The 22362-nt window shown below is 40.0% G+C and overlaps 1 protein-coding gene across 1 annotated transcript in view; it reads right to left on the reverse strand.

Moving 5' to 3' along the window:
• dab1a (DAB adaptor protein 1a) overlaps nt 1–22362 on the reverse strand; it is a 350415-nt gene that overhangs the window by 8302 nt on the left and 319751 nt on the right. Inside the window, exons 21-23 of the mRNA XM_063063449.1 lie at nt 21931–22128; nt 21371–21611; nt 4216–4344 (exon numbers count right to left, since the gene is read on the reverse strand). Coding sequence (XP_062919519.1) covers nt 4216–4344; nt 21371–21611; nt 21931–22128 — 568 coding nt within the window. The remainder of the gene's footprint in view (nt 1–4215; nt 4345–21370; nt 21612–21930; nt 22129–22362) is intronic.

The following is a 22362-nucleotide window of genomic DNA, read 5'->3' on the forward strand; positions in this document are numbered from 1 at the left end:
ACCCATGTACGGAGGGGGGACAGACTACGTTTTTTCAAATTCTGGAAGGGACAACAATTTCATTCGAACTCCAATGCTAAGATTCGAGGCGTCTCTATTTTTATAGATTCCTCAGTTACTTTTACACAACAGGATATTATCTCTGATCCGAATGGTAGATTTTTATTGGTTAGTGGTTTACTATTTAATAAAAAAGTAGTTTTGGTTAATGTTTATGCTCCTAATATGGATTGTCCGGAATTTTATAAATCATTGTTTGATCAGTTTCCGAATTTGAACGAGTTTTCATTGATTTGGGGCGGAGATCTTAATACCTGTTTGTCTCCAGCTTTGGACCGTTCGGCTCCTTTACGGACTTTACCTAATAAATCTGCAAATTTGATTAATTTTTTCCTTTCTGATTCTGGGTCGACGGACATTTGGCGTTTTCTGCATCCTCAGGAAAAAGATTTTTCCTTCTTTTCACATGTTCATCATTCCTATTCAAGAATTGATTATTTTTTCATTGATTCTCGTCTCATTCCTTCAGTGATTAAATGTGATTATGATTCTATAACCATTTCGGATCATGCTCCACTTAAGCTTTCTATTAAAATTATGGCCAATATACCAAACAATAGACAATGGCGTTTTAATTCGCTGTTGCTTCAGGACTCGGACTTTGTTAATTTTATGAATGAACAGATTGAGCTTTTTTTTACAATTAACCATACAGAAGATATTTTGGTTAACACTCTTTGGGACACTTTTAAAGCCTATATTCGGGGTCAGATTATTTCGTATTCCGTTGCTTTGAGGAAGAAACAGAAGCAGGAGGAGATGGCAATTGTGGACAAGATTAAAGAAATTGATAAGAAATATGTTATGGCTCCCTCTGAGGAGTTATACAAACAAAGAACTGAACTTCAAATGGAACACAGTTTACTACTCTCGTCCTCGATTGTAAACCAATTAAAGAAAACAAGAAGTGAATTTTATGTTCACAGTGATAAAATTGGCAAGCTGCTGGCTAATCAATTGAAATCTAATTATGTTAAATCTCAAATTAATCAGATTTATAACCAAAATGATCGATTGATATTGGATCATGTGGGGATTAATCAAACCTTTTGTGATTTTTATTCTTCTTTATATCAATCAGAGTCTCCTCGAGATTCTAAATATATGAATGATTTTTTAGATAAGTTAGACTTCCCTCGGATTTCACAGGATATGTCTTCTTTATTAGATACTTCCATTACAATGGATGAGATTAAGAATATTATTTTTTCTATGAATCTGGGGAAAGCTCCTGGCCCTGATGGGTTTACCGTTGAATTTTATAAATGTTTTGCTTCTTTATTGATTCCTTGGCTCTATAAGGTTTTTGAGGCTTCTTTGAAACTTGGTAAACTTCCGGAATCTTTTAATAGAGCATCAATTTCTCTAATACTAAAGAAGGATAAAGACCCTGCTCAATGTGCATCTTATAGACCAATATCTTTATTAAATGTTGATTCTAAAGTTTTTTCTAAGTTATTAGCAAATAGACTAGAAAAAGTACTTCCTTCTATTATTTCGGAAGACCAAACGGGTTTTATTAAAGGTCGTTACTCTTTTTATAATATTCGTACATTGTTAAATATCGTTTATACTCCCTCACAAAATGTTCCTGAGTGTGTTATTTCTTTAGATGCCGAGAAAGCTTTTGATAGAGTAGAATGGCCTTATTTATTTAAGGTGCTTGAAATGTTTAATTTTAGCTTGAAATTTATATCCTGGATTAAACTGTTATATCACTCCCCTGTAGCCTCGGTTCGTACTAACTCTTTAAACTCACCTTTTTTTCCTCTCTTTCGTGGTACTCGACAAGGCTGTCCTCTTAGTCCCCTATTATTTGATATTGCATTAGAACCTCTTGCAATTGCTATTCGAGAATCTTCAAATATTACTGGGATAACTCGGGGATTAAAGTCCCATAAATTATCACTCTATGCTGATGATTTACTTTTATATATTTCTAATCCTGAGAGATCCATTCCTGCTGTTTTAGAGTTATTAGCACAATTTGGTCTTTTCTCAGGTTATAAATTAAATCTTAGTAAGAGTGAACTTTTTCCGATTAATAAACATCTTCCCTTATATTATAAATTTCCATTTAAATTGATTAATAATTACTTTTCATATCTTGGGATTAAAATTACTTGTAAACATAAAGATTTATTTAAGACTAACTTTTTACCATTAATAGACCATATTACTCAACTTTCATCTAAATGGTTTCCCTTATATTTAACTTTGATTGGTCGTATTAATGCAGTTAAGATGTTTTTTTTGCCAAAATTTTTATATGTGTTTCAGGCATTACCAATTTTCGTTCCTAAATCTTTTTTTGATAAAGTTGACTCTAAAATTTCTTCATTTATTTGGCAGAATAAGAATCCGAGACTGGGTAAAATACATTTACAGAAAGCTAAGAGAGATGGAGGTTTAGCATTACCTAACTTTAGATTTTATTATTGGGCTATTAATATTCGACATATGAAATTTTGGTTACTTGACCGGGACATACTATCTATTCCTAAGTGGGTAGCATTGGAATTACAATCTGTTCAGGGTTATACACTTGGTTCTATTTTAGGTTCCTCTCTTCCTTTTGATTCGAAACGTCTTAAGCAGGTCTCTAACCCGATAGTTAAATATGCTTTGCGCATTTGGTTTCAATTCAGAAAATTTTTTGATCTTAATCAATTCGGGTTAGCGATTCCTATTTTAGGTAACATATTTTTTCCTCCCTCTTTTACGGATCGCGCTTTTCAAACTTGGAAGACTAAGGGTATTTTACGGTTTTTGGATTTATTTTTAGATGGTTCCCTTATGTCTTTTGAACAATTATCTAATAAATATAACTTATCAAGAATACATTTTTTTAGATATTTACAAGTTAGAAATTTCCTAAGTACTATACTTTCTTCCTTTCCAATGCTTCCTCCTATATATATTTTAGATTCGATAATTAACCTTAATCCATGTCAGAAAGGTGCATCGGCTATGATTTATAATATTATTATGAAACTTAGGAAAGCTCCATTTGATAAGATTAGGGTAGATTGGGAACAGGAATTGGGGCTTACCATTTCTGTGGATGATTGGGGGCAGATTTTACAATTAGTTAATACTTCCTCTATTTGTGCTAAACATTCCCTAATTCAATTTAAAGTGGTTCATAGAGCACATATGTCCAAAGATAAGTTAGCGTGTTTTTACTCGCATATTAATCCTTTCTGTGATAGATGTTCGGGGCAGATAGCCTCTTTAACTCATATGTTTTGGTCTTGCCCTACTTTGGAAACTTTTTGGAGAGATATTTTCAATATTATTTCTAAGGTATTAAATATAGATATCTCTCCTCACCCTATTACTGCTATCTTTGGACTACCTAAAATTTCTAGTAATCTTTCCCCTTCAGCCCGTAGAATGATTGCATTTCTTACTTTAATGGCGAAAAGATGTATTTTACAACATTGGAAAGAGCTTAATGCTCCAACTACCTTTTTTTGGTTTTCTCAGACGATTTTATGTTTGAATTTGGAGAAAATTAGAAGTAACCTTTATGATTCTTCATTTAAATTTGAACAGATTTGGGGACCTTTTATTCGATATTTTCATTTAATGTAATATTTACCCTTCTTGTTTTTTTTTCACTGTTTTTAATGGAGGTCGGGATTGAGGACGTGATTTTAAGTTTAACTCTGTTTGGTTTCAAGTTAGCCCATTGCTTTGCCTTGCTTTTAGTTAGCTGCACGGTGGGTTTTTTTTTGGGTTTTTTTTTCTTTTTTTTCCATTGATATATATAAAATTTAGTATACTATTATGTTATCTTGGTTTCTTATGCTTAAATTACATTGTTTGTAGTATTTTCTTTTTGGTATTGTTATCTTTTGGAATTTTATTATACTTTAACATTGTATTAATGTTTATATGGCTTACCTTTTTTGTATACTTACTCAATAAAAAGATTTAAAAAGAAAGAAAGAAAGATCATGCAATCACTTCATCAGCAACTTTGGATCTGCCTGATTTCTGTATTTCAATATCAAATTGCACAGTATAGTTAACAACTGAGCTACAAATAGAGCCCATCATTTATTGAGATTAATGAATGCCTTTTGAATGAACTTGATTTATATGGAGGATCTGATATCTTTGTATGAAAATCTGTAATAGTAGAAGTACCTCCTTTTACATCCAGAAGACCATCACAAGCTCCTCCTTTAACTCCAACCCCAATCATGATTCCTTCAATCGTGGCTTCTATACTAAAGCCAGCTTTGGCACAGTCTTTTGCATCATTCAACGTGTAACCTAAAATTAGAGAAGGCAAAATGCTATCAGTCAAGGTTTTAATGATCAACATTAATTTTGTGAATTACAAGGCACTGAATATTATAAAAGTAATAAAGTAAGCAAAAGCAATGATGTCACAATTATCAATACATTAATGCTATCTGTATTTGCATTTATCAAACAATTTTTTTTCTGTTAGGAGCTGTTTATGTGGTCCCCCTGGATTCTAATGGAAATAGTGCTTCCATTAAAGTAACATTTTCTTCTGGGCACGACGGATAAACTGTCAGCCCTTCCCCCCAATGAATTGAAAGATTCCTCTCTAGTTTCCATCAGTGTTTTTGCCTTTCGGAAATCAATATTAAAAATAATATTTGGCTTTTATGCATCATGTTTGTGGATCCTTTTGAACCGGGATTCATTGTTCTACGTTGTCACTTCATTTAATAATGCTCAGGATACATTTCCCAGGAACAGATGCACTAGTGGAATCAGCACCAAAAAGGAGTAGTTACTGTGTTATTCATACAGAGAGCTACGTTAATGGCACTGCGCCTTCCAGAGAGCACATGAGAATCTTTTTTCTCTGTCTGTAGAGCTTTTGGGGAGGCGTTGAACTAATCTGGCAGGGGGTGGGAGAGTGATAGGGCTGAGGTTGGGGCAATTCATATACAAGTCAGTGTTTTGTATTGATGATAGGGCAAAATTGCAGTCAGTGGGATGAGCTGAAGTGTAACTTGGCAGCAAAATTGAAATGGGTGTTGAATACAGGACTGAAAGTGCTATATTTGAATGTACACCATATACAGAGTAAGGTAGATTATTTTGTAGCATAGTTAGAGACTGGCAGGTTTGACGTTGTGGGCATCACTGAGTTGCGGTTGAAAGAAGATCATAGTTGGGATATTGAGATCCAAGGATACAACTTGTATCAAAAGAACGGGCAGGTAGGCTGAGTGGGTCGGATGGATCTGTTAGTTAAAAGTGAAATTAAATCCTTAGGAAGAGGTGACATAGAATTAGAAGATGTAGAATCTTTGTGGGCAGTGTTAAGAAGCTGCAAGGGTAAAAAGACACTGATGGGAGTTATATACTGGCCCCCAAACAGTAGCCAGATGTGGGATATAAATTTCGACAGGAAATAGAAAAGGCATATAATAAGGGCACTGCTACGATAGTCATGGGGGGTTTCCATATGCAGATACATTGGGAAAATCTTAGAGAATTTTAGAGCAGCCTTTGGTTGAACCCACTAGGGGAAAGACAATTCTGGATTTAGTGTTGTGTAATGAACCAGATATGATTAGGGACCTTAAGGTAAAGGAGCCCTCAGGAGTAAGTGATTATATTATAATAAAATTCACCCTGCAGTTTGAGAGGGAGAAGATAAGGTCAGATGTATCAGTATTACAGTGGAGTAAAGGGAATTACAGAGGCATGAGAGAGGAATTGGACAAAGTTGATTGCAAGGGGACAAAAGCATGGATGACAGCAGGACAGCAATGGCTGGAGTTTCTGGGGTCAATTCAGAAGGTGCAGAATAGACATATCCCACAGATGAAGAAGTCTTCTAAAGGGAGAATGAGGCAACCATGGCTGACAAGGAAAGTGAAAGGCAGCATTAAAGCAAAAGGGAGGGCACATAATGTAGCAAAAATGATTGGGAAATTAGAGGGTTGGGAAGCTTTTAAAAAACAATAGATGACAACTAAAAAAAACTATAACATGAGAAAAGATAAAGTATGAAGGTAAACTAGCCCATGATATCAAAGAGAATAACAGAAGTTTTTTTCAGGTATATAAAGAATAAAAGAGAGGCAAAACTGAGTATTGGACTGCTGGAAAATGACTCGGGAGACGTAGTGACGGGGAACAAAGAAATGGTGGGCAAACTTATTAAGTATTTTGCTTCAGTCTTCATTGTGGAAGACACTAGCAATATGCCAGAAATTCAAGAATGTCAGGGAGAATAAGTGGGTGTAGTTGCTATTACTGAGGAGGAGGTGTTTGGGAAGTTGAAAGATCTGAAAGTAGATAAGTCACCTGACCAGAGGGATTACACTCCAGAGTTTTGAAAGAAGTAGCTGAAAAGATTGTTGGAGGCATTAGAAATGTTCTTTCAAGAATTACTGAATACAGGAATGGTTTTGGAGGACTGGACATGTCACGCCACTCTTAAGGGGGGTGGGTGGAGTCAGAAGAAAGGAAATTATAGGCCAGTTAGCCTGATTTCAGTGGTTGAGAAAATGATGGAGTCTATTATTCAGGAAGAGGCTTTGAGGTAGTTGTAGGCCAATGTTCTTGAGGGGAAATCTTGCCTGACAAATCTGCTGGAATTTTTTGAGGGAATAACAGGCAAGGTAGACAAAGGAGAGTCAGAGGATGCTGTTTACTTGGATATTCAGATTGCCTTTGATAAGGTGCAGCACATGAGACTGTGTAATAAGATAAGAGCCCATGGTATTATAGGAAAGATGCTAGCAGGGATAGAAGCTTTGCTGACTGGCAAGAATAAGGGGGACCTATTTTGGTTGGCTGGCAGTGATTAATGGTGTTCTGCAAGGTTTGCAATTGGGACCCTTCTTGTTACATTATGCTGTATGCTGGTGATTAGGATGAAGGAATTGATGGCCTTGTGGCCAAGTTTGCGGACGATACAAAGGTCAGTGGAGGGGCAGTTAGTGTTGAGGAAGCAGGGAGTCTGCTGAAGGACTTGGACAGATTTGGAAAATAGGCAAAGAAGTGGTAGATGGAATATAGTGCATGGTCATGCACTTTTGTAGAAGGAATCAAGCATAAACTATTTTCTAAAGAGGAAGAAAATTCAAAAATTAGAGCTGCAAAGGGACTTGAGAGTCGTAGTGCAGGATTCCCTTAGTGTTAACTTGCAGGTTGAGTCAGTGGTAAGGAAGGCAAAGCAATGTTAGCATTCATTTCAAGAGGACCAGAATATACAGTTGAAGTCAGAAGTTTACATACACCTTAGCCAAATACATTTAAACTCAGTTTTTCACAATTCCTGACATTTTATTCCTAGAAAACATTCCCTGTCTTAGGTCAGTTAGGATCACTACTTTATTTTAAGAATGTGAGATGTCAGAATAATAGTAGAGAGAATGATTTATTTCAGCTTTTATTTCTTTCATCACTTTCCCAGTGGGTCAGAAGTTCACATACACTTTGTTAGTATTTGGTAGCATTGCCTTTAAATTGTTTAACTTGGGTCAAGCGTTTTGGGTAGCCTTTCACAAGCTTCTCACAGTAAGTTTCTGGAACTTTGTTCTATTCCTGGTGGGAGGGTGGGGGGTGGGGTAACTGAGTCAGGTTTGTAGGTCTCCTTGCTCGCACATGCTTTTTCAGTTCTACCCACAAATTTTCTATCGGATTGAGGTCAGAAAATTATGTCAAGTCTGGTTCATCCTTGGGAGCAATTTCCAAACTCCTGAAGGTACCACGTTCATCTGTACAAACAATAGTATGCAAGTATAAACACCATGGGACCACGCAGCCATCATACCGATCAGGAAGGAGACGCATTCTGTCTCCTAGAGATGAACGTACTTTGGCACGAAAAGAGCAAATCAATCCCAGAACAACAGCAAAGGACCTTGTGAAGATGCTGGAGGAAACAGGTAGACAAGTATCTATATCCACAGTAAAATGAGTCCTATATTGACATAACCTGGAAGGCTGCCCAGTAAGGAAGAAGCTACTGCTCCAAAGCTGCCATAAAAAAGCCAGACTACAGTTTGCAAGTGCACATGGGGATAAAGATCTTACTTTTCGGAGAAATGTCCTCTGGTCTGATGAAACAAAAATTAAACTGTTTGGCCATAATGACCATTGTTATGTTTGGAGGAAAAAGGGTGAGGCTTGCAAGCCGAAGAACACCATCCCAACCGTGAAGCATGGGGGTGGCAGCATCATGTTGTGGAGGTGCTTTGCTGCAGGAGGAACTGGTGCAGTTCACAAAATAGATGGCATCATGAGGAAGGAAAATTATGTGAATATATTGAAGCAACATCTCAAGACATCAGCCAGGAAATTAAAGCTCGGTTGCAAATGGGTGTTCCAAATGGACAATGACCCCAAGCATACCTCCAAATTTGTGGCAAAATTGCTTAAGGACAATAAAGTCAAGGTTTTGGAGTGGCCATCACACAGCCCTGACCTCAATCCGATAGAACGTTTGTGGACAGAACTGAAAAAGCATGTGCGAGCAAGGAGGCCTACAAACCTGACTCAGTTACACCAGTTTTGTCCGGAGGAATGGAACAAAATTCCAGCAACTTACTGTAAGAAGCTTGTGGAAGGCTACCCAAAATGTTTGACCCAAGTTAAACGACTTAAAGGCAATGCTACCAAATACTAACAAAGTGTATGTAAACTTCTGACCCACTGCGAAAGTGATGAAAGAAATAAAAGCTGAAATAAAACATACTCTCTACTATTATTCTGACATTTCACATTCTTAAAATAAAGTAGTGATCCTAACTAACCTAAGACGGAATGTTTTCTAGGATTAAATGTCAGGAATTGTGGGAAACTGAGTTTAAATGTATTTGGCTTAGGTGTATGTAAACTTCTGACTTCAACTGTAAGAGCAAGGATGTGATGCTTAGGTTTTGTAAGCTATTCGTCATAATGCACTTGGAGTATTGTGAGCAGTTTTGGCTCTCTTACTTATGAAAAGATGTATTGGCATTCGAGAGCGTCCAGAGGAGGTTCATGAGAATGATTCTGGAATGAAAGGGTTAATGTCTGAAGAGTATTTGATGGTTCTGGGCCTGTACTCACTGGAGTTTCAAGTAATGAGGGACCATGTTATATCAAATGGCCTAGAAAGAGTTAACGTGGAAAGCATATTTCTTCTAATGGGGGAGTCTAGGACGTGAAGGCTCAGCATCAGAATTGACTCTATGGTAGAGGGACGTCCCTTTAGAACAGAGATAAGGAGGGATTTCTGTAGTCAGAGGGTGGTGAATCTGTGGAATTCATTGCCACGGAAGGCTGTGGAGGCCAAGTCATTGTATATCTTTAAAGCAGAGGTTTATAGGTTCTTTGTTAGTCAGGGAGATAAAGGTCACTGGGAGAAAGTAGGAGAATGCGGTTGAGTGGGATAATAAATCAGCTATGATTGAATGATCCCATGATCCAGAAGAAGACAATGGCATATCATCTCTGTAGGAAAATTTGCCAAGAACAATCATGGCTATCGGAAGACCATGATCGCCCACGTCATACGACACAGCACATAATAAGTGAAGATCGAATGCCCAAGCACACTCATTGGGCTGAGTGGCCTAATTCTCCTCCTATGTGTTATGATCTTATGGTCTACAAAGTGCTAATTCATCTCCTCCCTCACTACCATTCAGGGACCCATGCAGTCCTTCTAGGTGAGTCTATCGGGGTATTCTACTGTATCTGGTGCTCCCGGCGTGGCCCCCTCTATGTTGGTGAGACCCAGTATAGATCAGGAGAAACACTTTATCTGACACCTTCGCTCCATTTGCAACAAGCAGGATTTCCCAGTGGCCAAACACTTTAATTCCACTGGCCATTCCCATTCTGTCACGTTTGTCCATGGACTCCTCTACTGCCACAACGAGGCCACTTTCAGGTTGGAGAAGCAAAACCTCATATTCTATCTGGCTGATTTCAAACCTGATTGCTTGAACATTGATTTCTTCCCCTCTCGCTACTCTATTTTTCTATTCCCCATTCAAGCTTACCTCTTACACTTTCTCTTCTCCTCACCTGCCTAATACCTCCCTCTGCTGCCCCTCCCTCCTTCCCTTTCTCCCATGGTCCACCCTCCTCTCCTTGCAGATTCTTTCTCCTTCAGCTCATTACCTTTTCCATCTGTTACCTTCAAGCTTCTCAATTTCTCTCCCCCACCACCTGCCTTCTGCCTCACCTGGGTGTACCTATTACTTTCTAGTTTATATTCCGACCCCCCCCCAACCTTTTTCCTCTGACTTCTTCCCCCTTCTTTTCCCAGCTATGGCCCAAAATATTAACTCTTTATTCCTCTCCCTAGAAGCTGCCTGACCTGCTGAGTTCCTCCAGCATTTTGTGTGTGTCATTCAGAACATAGTGCAGCAGCTACGAAGAAAGCATAATGTAGCTAAATAAAAAGGTGCAGGAGCTATGTCGATGTAGATAGGGAGATCAAGAATTCATCAGTAAAGAATGGGGAAAATGTAACAAAAGCAGTAGAAGCTCCTGTCCACTGTGGGTTTTGAATCAGAAATATAGCAACTGCTTATTCTCCCCTTTTCAATTAATTCCTTTGATGCTTCTTCTACCTCTTCAACATACAAGCTCTTAAAGCTATGGGTTAGCTCCTCTTGATCAATAAGTTTGCCGGCATTGTCTTTTTAATCACTGACTGTTTCCCACACTGTAGATTTTAAACCTTCAATTTAACGTACCAGGGGACAAAATAAAGGATTTTGAGAGAGGTCCCCACTCGGTGAGCTATAGACTGCTACCTCCGGACAAGTGAAGTTATGCCGTTCCGTGCATGTGCAAGTTAATCAAACAATCTTAGAGGTATTATGAGTTCTGCAATAATCAATTCTGCATGTAATACGCAACACAGATAATATTCTTATCTCTGATCCTTGCTCCTCAGTCACAGTAAAATGGTGTGGAGCTAAAAGCAATGTGATTAGCTCTAAAGCAACTGTGTAATTTTAGATCTGAGGGCAGCACTTGCTTGGTTTGAACAATGGACCTGTTCATTCACCGCGGGGCTCCATTGATAAATATGTCATGATTAGAAATTTTTTATACATCTACCACATCTTTTGGCACTCATGGGGTGCAAAGGGATACATTTTATCAGCTCCCAGCAATAGTCTCCTAGCAGCGGTAAAAAAAGCTCCTCCCGCCAGCAAGTGAAAACATGACTCTATCTATATTATTAATACAGTCAAAGTACATTTTATTAGCTCAAAAGGGAAATTTAAAAGAATAGAAACACATTCTGCCTTGGCAAAATATATATGTATAAGATTGGCTGCAGTCAATTTGAAATTTACTATCTTATTAATGCTGTAATTAATGGACATCCTCGATGTGTCACCAATGTTCAGAAAAAAAGGAAAAATAAACACTCATAAATGTGACTTAGATAATGGTTTAATAATATCTGTGAAACTGAATTTCAGCCTCCTCTGGTGTGGTAAACCTGCTTTTCTGTTCAGTACGAAGGCCTAATTGGACCCTCTCAAAAAAAGAACATTAAATTGACAAAGTGATATTAAAAAGCCACGGTAGGTTTAAACTAAAAACATGCACTTCGACTTGACTTAATTGGTTCCCACCAATTGGGCCAAACACAATTGAAGGCTTCTAACTAGTTGCTACACTTCAAATAAGGGCATGAGCCTTGAAATCACTGTCTTCATGGCTGCTAGACAGCAGTAAAACAAATTGTTGTGCCGTGAGGAGACAGTAGCTGCAGGGTAGAGACAGTCTGCACTCACTTTTACTCGAAGGGACAATGTAAGTGTTCATCAGAGAGACAAATGTCCCAAGAGGGACACAGTGTGCCAAGGAATCTTGGAAATCAGTCTGGGTCACCATTCAAAGAGTCAAGCAGGGGAAGACTTTAGCTCTCTTCACCAGGTATAAGAATGCCAATTCATTTGAGCAACATGGAAATAACTGGGGATTGTATGCATTGTGATAGCAACAATATAAATAGAATGTGGATATCAAAAAACAAAAATAAACTGCAAATGCTAGAAATCTGAAATTAAAATAAAATTTACCAGAAGCTCTCATTAGGAAAGGCAGAATGAATGGAAACACGAAACTAAATAATATTCTAGGTTGAGGACTTTTCATCATATGTAGAAGCCAATTTGCCTGAATGCACATGGATGTGTCCAACCTAATTCCAATTGGTGTGGTTTCATGTAGTTACAGTAGTATTGCTTGTACGATCTATTTTATGTTATTTCACACATAGAAATTGGCAATAATCCATCTAATATCTCAGCTGTTGTATTTTAATTCCAGGCTATTACTGAATCTATTGGGAGTTTCTTTATTTTTGGAAAGCGTACATATGTAAAGTGAAATTTAGACATAATTTGGTAAGATTTAATTGTATGGTAAAATGTGCTTCTAAACTACAAATTGATAACATGTAAAACGTTAACAACAATATTGAAAGAATGCATTATTTCATATAATTTAGGATAACTGCAGTACATTCCCTTTGGAATCAGATAATGATTCATTTGACCCTTTTTCTACATAAAGATTAAGATCAGAGACTAATTTATTGGCTTCTGGGACATGTTATGCCCACTAAAGCAAAATAGCGAGTCCTGCAGAGATAAAATGAAAAGGAATAATCACTTCATTTACCTAAAGAATTTTTAAAGCAGATTTTAGCATTTCCTTTAAATAGGATCCTAGGCTAGAAGTGTGTTGTGCATATAGTGTCCGTTAAGATTTATATGGATCCTGGATCTGGTAGAAATTGATCCCTTCTTAATTGTATTGGAGATACTAGTACAATTGGGGATAACCCTATAAAAATCTATTATGGCCGCATCTGTGAATATTGTAATATAACAGAAGCAGGTAGGATACAAAGTGTCACGTATAGAATGCTGGAGGAACTCAGCAGGCCAAGCAGCATTTATGGAAAAAAGTAAATGGTTGACATTTCAGGCTGAGACCCTACTTCAGGACTTCAGGACTGAGAAGGAAGGGGGAAGATGCCAGAATAAATGTATTTCTTGGATCAAAGCTAGATGCCAGGACACATGTGGGTCTTTAGTATCAAGCATTAAGTGGGCCATGTAATTAAAGATAAGATGTTGGAAGACACTTTCAGTTCAGGATGGAAAAATGAGGAGAATTAAGTTGTTTGCCAGGTTAAAAAAGTTTGCCTTATCTTTTAGAGCATTGGTGTTTAACGAGCTGCCAGCAGAAGTGGTAAATGTGAGTTCAGTTGCAATATTTAAAAGAAAGTTTGATAGGTACATGGTTGAGAAGTGCATTTGGGGTGTGGGGGGCAGATGGAAGGTATGATCCTTATGCAGGTAGATGGGACTAAGCAGAAGACCAGACTAGATGGGCTGAAGGGTTTCTGTGCTGTAGTGCTTGATAACTCTATGACAGTATATACACCTAGCAAAATTCATTTGCTCTCCTCCATAACCCTTGCTGAGCCAAGTACTGCAGTTTAAATAGTCGTCCTAGTATGAATTAATTTAAAAAGGCTTTAACTCCTGAATTTCTGTCGAGAAGAGTGATGGTGAGAGGCAGTTAGAGGTTTCCCCAGATCCATTAAGAGGCAGGTTTTGGATGTGTTAGCAGGCATAATGGTGGTTAAATCTCAAAAGCCTAATGAGATTTATTTCAGGCTGCCATGGAAAGCAAGGGAGGGGATTGCTAAGGTTCTGAAAGTGATTTTAAAATTTTTCTTGGCTGCAGGTGAAGTGCCATAATGACTAAAGGACAGAAGTTATGATAGCTTTATTCCAGAAGGGCAATAAGGGATAAGCCAGGTAATTACAAGCCCATGCCACAAACGATAGAATCAGAGTATTCACATTCAGATTGTCATATACAGGAGATTAACAATCTGGATGTGAATGTAGGAGGCATGGTCAATGAGTTTACAGATGACATGGAAATTAGAGTTCTAATTGATAATGAGGAGGGTAGCATGAGTCTTCAGGACAATTATGATGATTTGGTAAGATGGGTAGAGCAATAGCAGATGGAATTTAATCAATTCATAATTTATTGTTAATAGATAATATAAATATACTCGGTCTTTTTCACAGGTTTGTGAGATCTAGATCTAGGGGGCAGAGGTTTAGGGTGAGAGGGAGGAACATGAGGAGCATCCTTTTTTAGCCAGAAGGCGGTCGGCGTTTGAAATGAGCTGCCAGTGGAAGTGGCTGAGGTAGTTACATTAACAACATTTTAAAGACACTTACAGAAGAACAGAGATAGGAAAGGTTTAGAGGGATATGGGTCAATTATGGTCAAATGGTAGCAGCTTAGATGTCATCTTTGGCTTGGACCAGTTGGCCTGAAGGGTTCTATAACTTTATAACACCATGGCTCCAATCCTAATGAATGTGAGCTCTTGCACTTTTGGAGGACTAATAAGGCAACCACTTACACATTGAATAGCAGAGACAAATCAGATTGCCAAGTGTAGGCACAATATTGAGAAATGTAGGGACCTCGGATTCCTGATGGTGGTAGCACTGGTGAAGATGTCATATGGAAGAACTGTCTTTATTAGGGGGACATAAAAGAGCAGGATGGATATGGTACAAAGTTGGGACACTGTGGACATTTCTGGTGCCACACCACAGAAAGCATAATTAGAGAGATGCTAAGGAGATTTATTAGGATGTTGCTGAGATGGAATGTTTCGCTTATGTGATACACTGAAGAGGCTGAGTTTGATTTTTTGGAGCAACAAAGGTCGAGGGGAGACCTAACTGAGGTGCACAAAATTATGAGGGGCATAAATACAGCAGGGCTCCAATGCCTAAAAGGGCATAGGTTCAAAATAATGGATAAGAGGAGAACCTGATGAAAAATTATTGTGAAGAGCACTTGAATCACCAGACACAGAAGGCTATGGGCTAGGTACTGGAAAATAGGACAAGTACAGGTGTCAGGAAATATAGAGGCGGCTTGCCACAAAAGCAGAGCATTGGAAACTATTTAGCAGTAAATGACATTTTACTAATAAACTGCAAAATAACAAACAACAGCAGGCCATGAAACAAGTGAGAAGTCAAATACTTAGCAACGACAAGGCAACATAATAACTGAAGATTAGGAGCAATTGGTTGTGGCTGGCTAGTTCAATGGACTGTGGATAAGCGCTGGGTTTAAATATGCTGGTGATGAATTGGAAACGAGTGGCAGGTGATGTGATAGTAAGGTAGACTGGGAGGTGCCTACCCGTACAGGCCTGATAGGACCACCCTCCCCTCTTACGGCTGGTACCTGATGACCCAGGACAATCCAGATAGGTCCAGTGGAACTCTAAATAGAGATGGATTCAATTGGACAGGAAGGTGACCTCTCTTCTGGGCCGTACCCTTCCCAGTTGAATGGATAACATACACCCTAGCCACGATGATGTAAATCCATCAACTGGCAAACCGTGTACACTGGACCACCCTTTACCATCCTAGGTTCTGGAGGTGCAGCTCAGGTGGGTTGACTGGTGCATGGACAACAGGCTTGATGCAGGACTTCTGGAAGGTAGGTGTGATCCTGAGGGATGGTGGTAACTGGAGATGTTAAATGACTGGATTGGTACGATGGGTAATCTTGAATGAACCAATGTACCGGGGCAAGAGTTTGTGGGAGCTTCTGCAAAGGGGCAGATCTAGGGTGGCCAGCTAAACATAATCTCCAGGCCAGATTACTCTGGCTGGGAGACACCATCGTTGGCCTGGTGGCAATAGGAGCAGTTGGCAGCTAGAGCGGTCATCTGTGCTGTCTTCCGAGCATTGTGGCAGTGGCAAACGAGGGCCCTGGTAGATAGGATCACTACCATTGTCTCCTCCATGGGGAACATTGCGAGATGGTAGCCATGAAGCACTTCAAAGGGTGACATATCTGTGGCAGAGGAGGTATGTAGATTGTGGAAAGTTCAGCTCAGAGCAGATGCTTCTTCCATGTGGAAGGGTTATAGGCAGTGAAGCATCGCAAAAACTTCTCAATCCACTGATTGGCTCTTTCTGACTGACCATTGGTCTGCAGATGATAGCTAGAGGACAAACTCACTGAGGTGCACAGGAGGTAGCAGAAGGCTCACCAAAGGTGGGTGACAAATTGTGGGCCCCATTCCGACTCAATGTCCTGAGGGAAACTGTGGAAGCAAATTACTTGTTGGAGAACCAGGTCCACCATCTCAACTTCTGTTGGAAGTTTGGGGAGGACAGTGAAATGGGCCACCTTGGGGAACCAGACCACGACTGTCATGATCATCATGGCCCCATTGGAAGGAGACAAACCTGTGAAGAAATCCGTGATGTGGGATGGTTGGAGGAACAGGGCAGGGTAGATTGGGGGCAGGCAGTGACAAACTGACACACTTCTGTGATGATGGTGGGCCAGCAGAACCGGCGTTTCAGGAAATCCGGAGTTTGTCTTGTACCTGGTTGTCCTTGGAGTGCCTCAGAGCGCACGGCCACTGGCATGGACATTTGGTCGTCAGGTGTGTGGGCAGGAGCAAGGTTGTGCTGTTGGGCCTGGTGGATCTGGTTCTCAAGATCCCAGGTGATCAGGGTGAGGATCTGCGAGGATGGTATGATGGTCTGAGCGTCGGTCTGAATTTCATCTGGGTCAAACTGTCATGGCAGGGCGTCCGCCTTGGTGCTCTTGGTTTCGTTCATTTCCACAGATTTATGGAGCAATATCAACTGAAGTTGTTGGCAGGTGGTCTAGCAGATGGGTACTGGATGATCAGGCAGTGAGGGTCATGAGCGGAGACCCAGGGATAACCAAAGCTGAAAGGAGTATTGGGTGAGTTGATAAGGCCGAACTGGATGAACTCACAGTGCTCTCCATTGCTCATGCAAGCAGGCTGTGTACACGTTCTGACCATCCCAGACCTCAAGGGACATCCATCAACAGCTGTGATGCAGAACAAGTGATCAATAGGCTCAGCAGGGAGTCCGAGCTGGACACATACACATTCACATAGAATCTGGTCCAGCGAGTTGCCTGCTGTGCCAGAATCCATCAGAGCCTCCCGTGTGCAGAGTGCCACTGGAGTGCGGAGGAGGACAGAGAGAGTGAGACGGGCTGTGGTGTTGGGAAGAGGGGCCGGGGAGAGCCTACCAAATAGAAAGCCTGTTGTCTCTGCCTCATGGAGCTGTTTTTGGGATGCAGTGGTCATTTCATTCATAGCTGATAAGCTGCTCCGCAGTAAGCATACACGTTGCTTCACCACGAGCACTTATGCTCTTGGGGGAGTTAAGGGAGGTCTCCCGAAGTGCAAGGGTTCTGGAACCTGAAAGTGGTTCGGGGAACAGAAGCAGGGCTCTGGCCAGTGATGTGGAGGGTCATTCCAGAAGGCATTTGTCAACATGGAGAACCTGAGTGAAGAGGCTTCTGAGGTCAGTTTGGCATCTCATAGGTAGGCTGCTCATCTTCCAAGGCCTCCAATGGGCTAGCAGCACGTCCACATTCTAGCCACACTCTACCAAGTAGATCTAGAATTCCATGGTGTAATTCAGCACCGAGCAAGAGCCTTGATGCAGGCAAAATATCCGATCTGCTGTCTCACTCCCACTTCCCTGTGGCACTGCCCCAGGTCAGAGCTCATGAAATCAGGAGGAAGAAGACAAAGGCACTCCAGTCTTAGTCTGCAGAACACAGAGGTGGCTGGAGCTTGAAGTGTAGGACAAAACGGGACAGGAAAAGGATCCATCAAAGCTTTCTGGCACCAGAGTCCGGGGCTCTGAGGGAGGAGGTTGACTGGCAAGGAATTGCTGTAATGAGACAGACAGTTGGTTGAGAGTGGTAAGCAGATGATCAGTAGTTTCCTGCTGCTTCTGGATCATGTACTCAGGGCCCCAGATAACTTCCTTTCGGTGAGCAAACTGCTGGTTCACTCATCCTGTCAGGAAATGTGGAGGAGGCTTGACCCAAAGAGATAGCTACTGAGACGATTTAGCAGTACATGACACTTTACTAATAAACTGCAAAATAACAAGGCATGACCTGCCAGAAAACAAGAGAGAACAGATACTCAGCAAAACTGGCAACAAGGTAACTGAAGGTTAGGAACGTCTGGTTTGAGGCTGGCTAATTCAATGAGTGAACAAGGATTGCGGATGCGAGCTGGGTTTAAATAGGCTGCAGGAGATGTTGGAAATGAGTGGCAGGTGACTCCTGTTAGCTGGGTGGAGACTGGAGGTATGCAAGACTGACAACAGGTAGTACTTGAATCGATATGATGGACCAAATGGCCTGTTTCTGTGCTGTACTATAAGGCCTTTTACAATCTGCTGAAGGCTGGATCAGTTGTGTTCCTGTCTGGAGACCAAGTAAAATACAAGAACTCCAAGTACGATCTCCAAAAAGTCACCTTACGTGCAAAGTGGCAATTACAACCTAAATTTGAATCAGGAAGGATGCTCGACAACTGTGGCAGGGCTTGAATGCTATCACCTCTTACAAAGTGAAACCAAGTGACAGAGGTGACAAGGTTTAGCTCTCTGATGAGCTCAATGCCTTTTATGCTTACTTTGATCATCAAAACATGGAGGCATGTTCACAAACTCCCACAGGCCCCAATGACCCTGTGATTTCATTCTCTAAGGTCGATAAGAAAGCAGCTTTCTGGAGGGTGAACCCACTTAAAGCATCCAGCCCAGGTGGGGTACCTGACTAAGTACTAAAGACCTGTGCTGACAAACTGGTTGGAGTGTGCACCGATATCGTTAAACTCTTGCTTCAGCAGTCTGAGGTACCCATCTGCTTCAAGCAGCCTTCAATTATACTGGTGCCTAAGAAGAACGTGGAAACCGGCCTTAATAACTATGGTCCAGTCACACTTACACCCACTCTCATGAGGAAACATATCAATTCCTGCCTGAGAAGTGACTTGGATCCGCTCCATATTGCCTACCATCACAACAGGTCAACAGCAGGTACCATTTCTTTGGCTCTTCACTCGACCCTGATGCTCTTCATTGACTAAAGCTCAGCATTTAACACTAACATCACCTCAAAACTAATCAATAAGCTTCAGGACCTTGGCCTCAATAACTCCTCATGCAACTGGATCCTGAATTTCGTCACTTGCAGATCCCAGTCAGTTCAGCTTGGCAACAACATCTCTTTCACATTCATCATCAACGCAGATGCACCATAAGATAGAGGAGCAGAATTAGGCCATGTGGCCTATTGACTCTGCTCTGCTGTGCACCACTGTTGTTGGCTGAATCAAAGGTTGTGAATAATTAGCATATAGAAGGAAATTTGAGAATCTAGCTGAGTGGTGCCACAACAATAACATCTTATTCAATGGCAGTAAGATCAAGGAGCTGATTATTGAATTCAGGAGGAGGAAACCAGAGTTCTATGAGCCAGTCCTCATCAGGGGATCAGAGGTGAAAAGGGTCAGCAACTTTAAATTCCTCAGGCGATTTGTGCTGGGTCCAGCATGTAAGTATTATTACGAAGAAAGCATGGCAGTGCCTATACTTTCTTAGAGGTTTATGGCATGTCATCTGAAACTTTGACAAACTTCTATAGAAGGGTGAAGGGTACATTGACTCAAATGTAAACACCAAGACCTCGTGTGGAAACACCAAGACCTTTGAATAGAAAAGCCTGCACAAAGTAATGGATACAGCCCAAACGTTCACAAGTAAAGCCCTTGCCACCATTGAGCATAGCTACATGGTGTACTGCTGTAGGAAAGCAACATCCATCATCAAGGACCCCCATCATCCAGACCATGCTTTCTTCTCACTGCTGCCATGAGGAAGAAGGTACAGGAGCTTCAGAAACCACATCATCTGGTTCAGGGGCAGTTATTAATGCTTAACCATCAGGCTTTTGGATTAGAGGGGTAGCTTCATTCAACTTCACTTGCCCCATCACTGAACTGTTCCCTCAACCTATGGACTCACTTTCAAGGACCCTTCACCTCATGCTCTCAATATCTTTTGTTTGTTTGTTTACTTGTTTAGTTATTTATTTACTATTTCTTTCTTTTCGTGTTTGTAGTTTGCTGTCTTTGCACATTGGTTGCTTATCCATCCTGTTAGGTGGGGTTTTTCACTGATTCTATTGTGTTTCTAGTAATTATTGTGAATTCCCACAAGAAATTGGATCTAAGGGATGGATATGGTGACATATATGTACTTCGGAATACATTTACTTTGAACCTTTGAATTTTGAATTTCAGGATAAGGGCTTTTATTTTAGAAAGTATTTTCAAAATCTAAAATTTAATTGGCATTGAATAACTATACAGTTTCACTCAACACTTTCTGACCAAGACATTCATCATTCACCCATGATCATTTTCCATGTTATGTGGGAAATAGTCCCCTTCTCCAGCTAGATTTTACTATATTCAACTTATATCTGTCCATGTTTACAAATATTTTGAGGAAATGACTTGGATGTGATGACAGTGTTTGTCCTTATTAATTATCCTTTCATGAGATTTTTGTTAAGGACAGTACTTATTTCTTTAGCACTCTTAAATTGGTTGGATTACTGGACCGATTTAAGAGGGCAGCAAATAATCAAAAGCATTGTGTTAGTTTGAAGTCACAGCTAATCCAAACTGGCTAAGGAAAGCAGATCTCTTTTCTTGAAGGACCAAAGTGAACCAAGTTGTATATTGTATTCACTCTGCTGACCACGAACACTCAAACTAGCCTTGTTGCTTTCAAGTTATTTGGTTAAGTCAACTTAAATTCCATAACTATAGTAGTGGACACCAACCAATACAGGGACAGCTTTTTATCTATAACTATGAGGTTCTTGAATTAACCTGCACAGCCTCATCCTACTTCAATAAGGGAGCACTACAAACCACCTCTTACACTACCATTGACTTGTTTCTAATTGTGCTTTTGCATTAAAGTCTTGCTTTACACAGTCTTTGTATATGTACATGTGAGAATACTCTGGACTTAGACTTGGTGGTTTAAAATTCAAGGCTCCAAAACGTTACTCTAGGCTGTCAATTGCTGGCCATAATGTAATGAGAAAGCTACTGCACTGACTGTACCTTATACCCTTTGTATTTGTTCTGATCGTATATCAGATATCAATGACAAGTAACAGCAGGGAAAGGTGTAACAAAGTGAAGTCCTGTCAAACAGCAGGATGGCAAAAAGCAAAAGCAGCATTGCACATTCTTGTGTCCAAGTCCGGCAATTCCTGTGAATTTGCTCAGATCACGATACATTTCCTATAGAGGCGAAAAGCACTCTGGTGCCATGGAATCAAAATTTAAGGGCAGTTCTGTATTTTAGTGAACTAAAATAATACCTACCATCTTCCTTCATTTGTTTTTCATTAACTGCCCAAATATATTCATATGTTCCACCAAGTATGCCTTCACTTATGTAATGAGTTCCATAGTCCTTAAAGATTTCCCTGTATTCTCCATAGTTGTAAACTGTTGGCAGTTGTTTAAGTCTTTGAAAAAAATCATAATGGAGCATCAAGTCCCTGGGTTTTACCTTGAACTGAGCCACTTGGAGGGAGAAATATGAATGATATAGGTGTGTTCTCTGAAAGTGAACAAGAAGAATCCAACAATTGAAGAGCATGATTACTGAAGTATTCTGTGTTACTTTACTTGATCAGTCTGTATATAATATATAATCTGATCTAAGGGGACAACAACAAGGGAATGATGGCCATTCATTTCCTTAATGATATTCTTTAAATCCATTTTGAGATCACCATCATTCCCTCTGCTTGTCATTTTTCAACAATTTTCCATTTGTCAGTTAACATTAAAGTAGCAAACAGCCCCAACAAAACTGATGTCAGTGGGTGAAAGGAGGAAAACAGAATAGTTTAAACGATATATTATCACATACTTACTGTTCCAGAATATTTGAGGACATTTTGCATCATTTTCTTGAAATTATTACTCTGGTAACTAATTCCAAGTTCAAAAACTGTTGGAATATTAATATTAAAACCAAAACTGGTATGTTTTTCATTTTGTTCAAATCTGCTGGATGTAAAATTTTTGAAAGATGTATATTCATTGAAGGACAGTTTTAATTTTCCTTCTGTCTGTAAAGAAAAGAGAAAACACTTGTGAAATGAGGCAGACTTGTAGGATCTGTATTATATAGCATGGACCTAGATCTTTGTTCCATTGAGTCTACACTGAGCAATGTGCTAATCCTTCACTAATGCCATTCCCAGCAGTTATCACCAGCAGCTATTCACTACTTCATGTGAGACAATATACAGTGGCCAACCGTACATTTTTGGCACCCAGGGCAAGCCTATGTGTGATTATGT

This window comes from Mobula hypostoma, chromosome 12 (assembly GCF_963921235.1).
Source record: "Mobula hypostoma chromosome 12, sMobHyp1.1, whole genome shotgun sequence".
Classification (NCBI taxonomy): Eukaryota; Metazoa; Chordata; class Chondrichthyes; order Myliobatiformes; family Myliobatidae; genus Mobula; species Mobula hypostoma.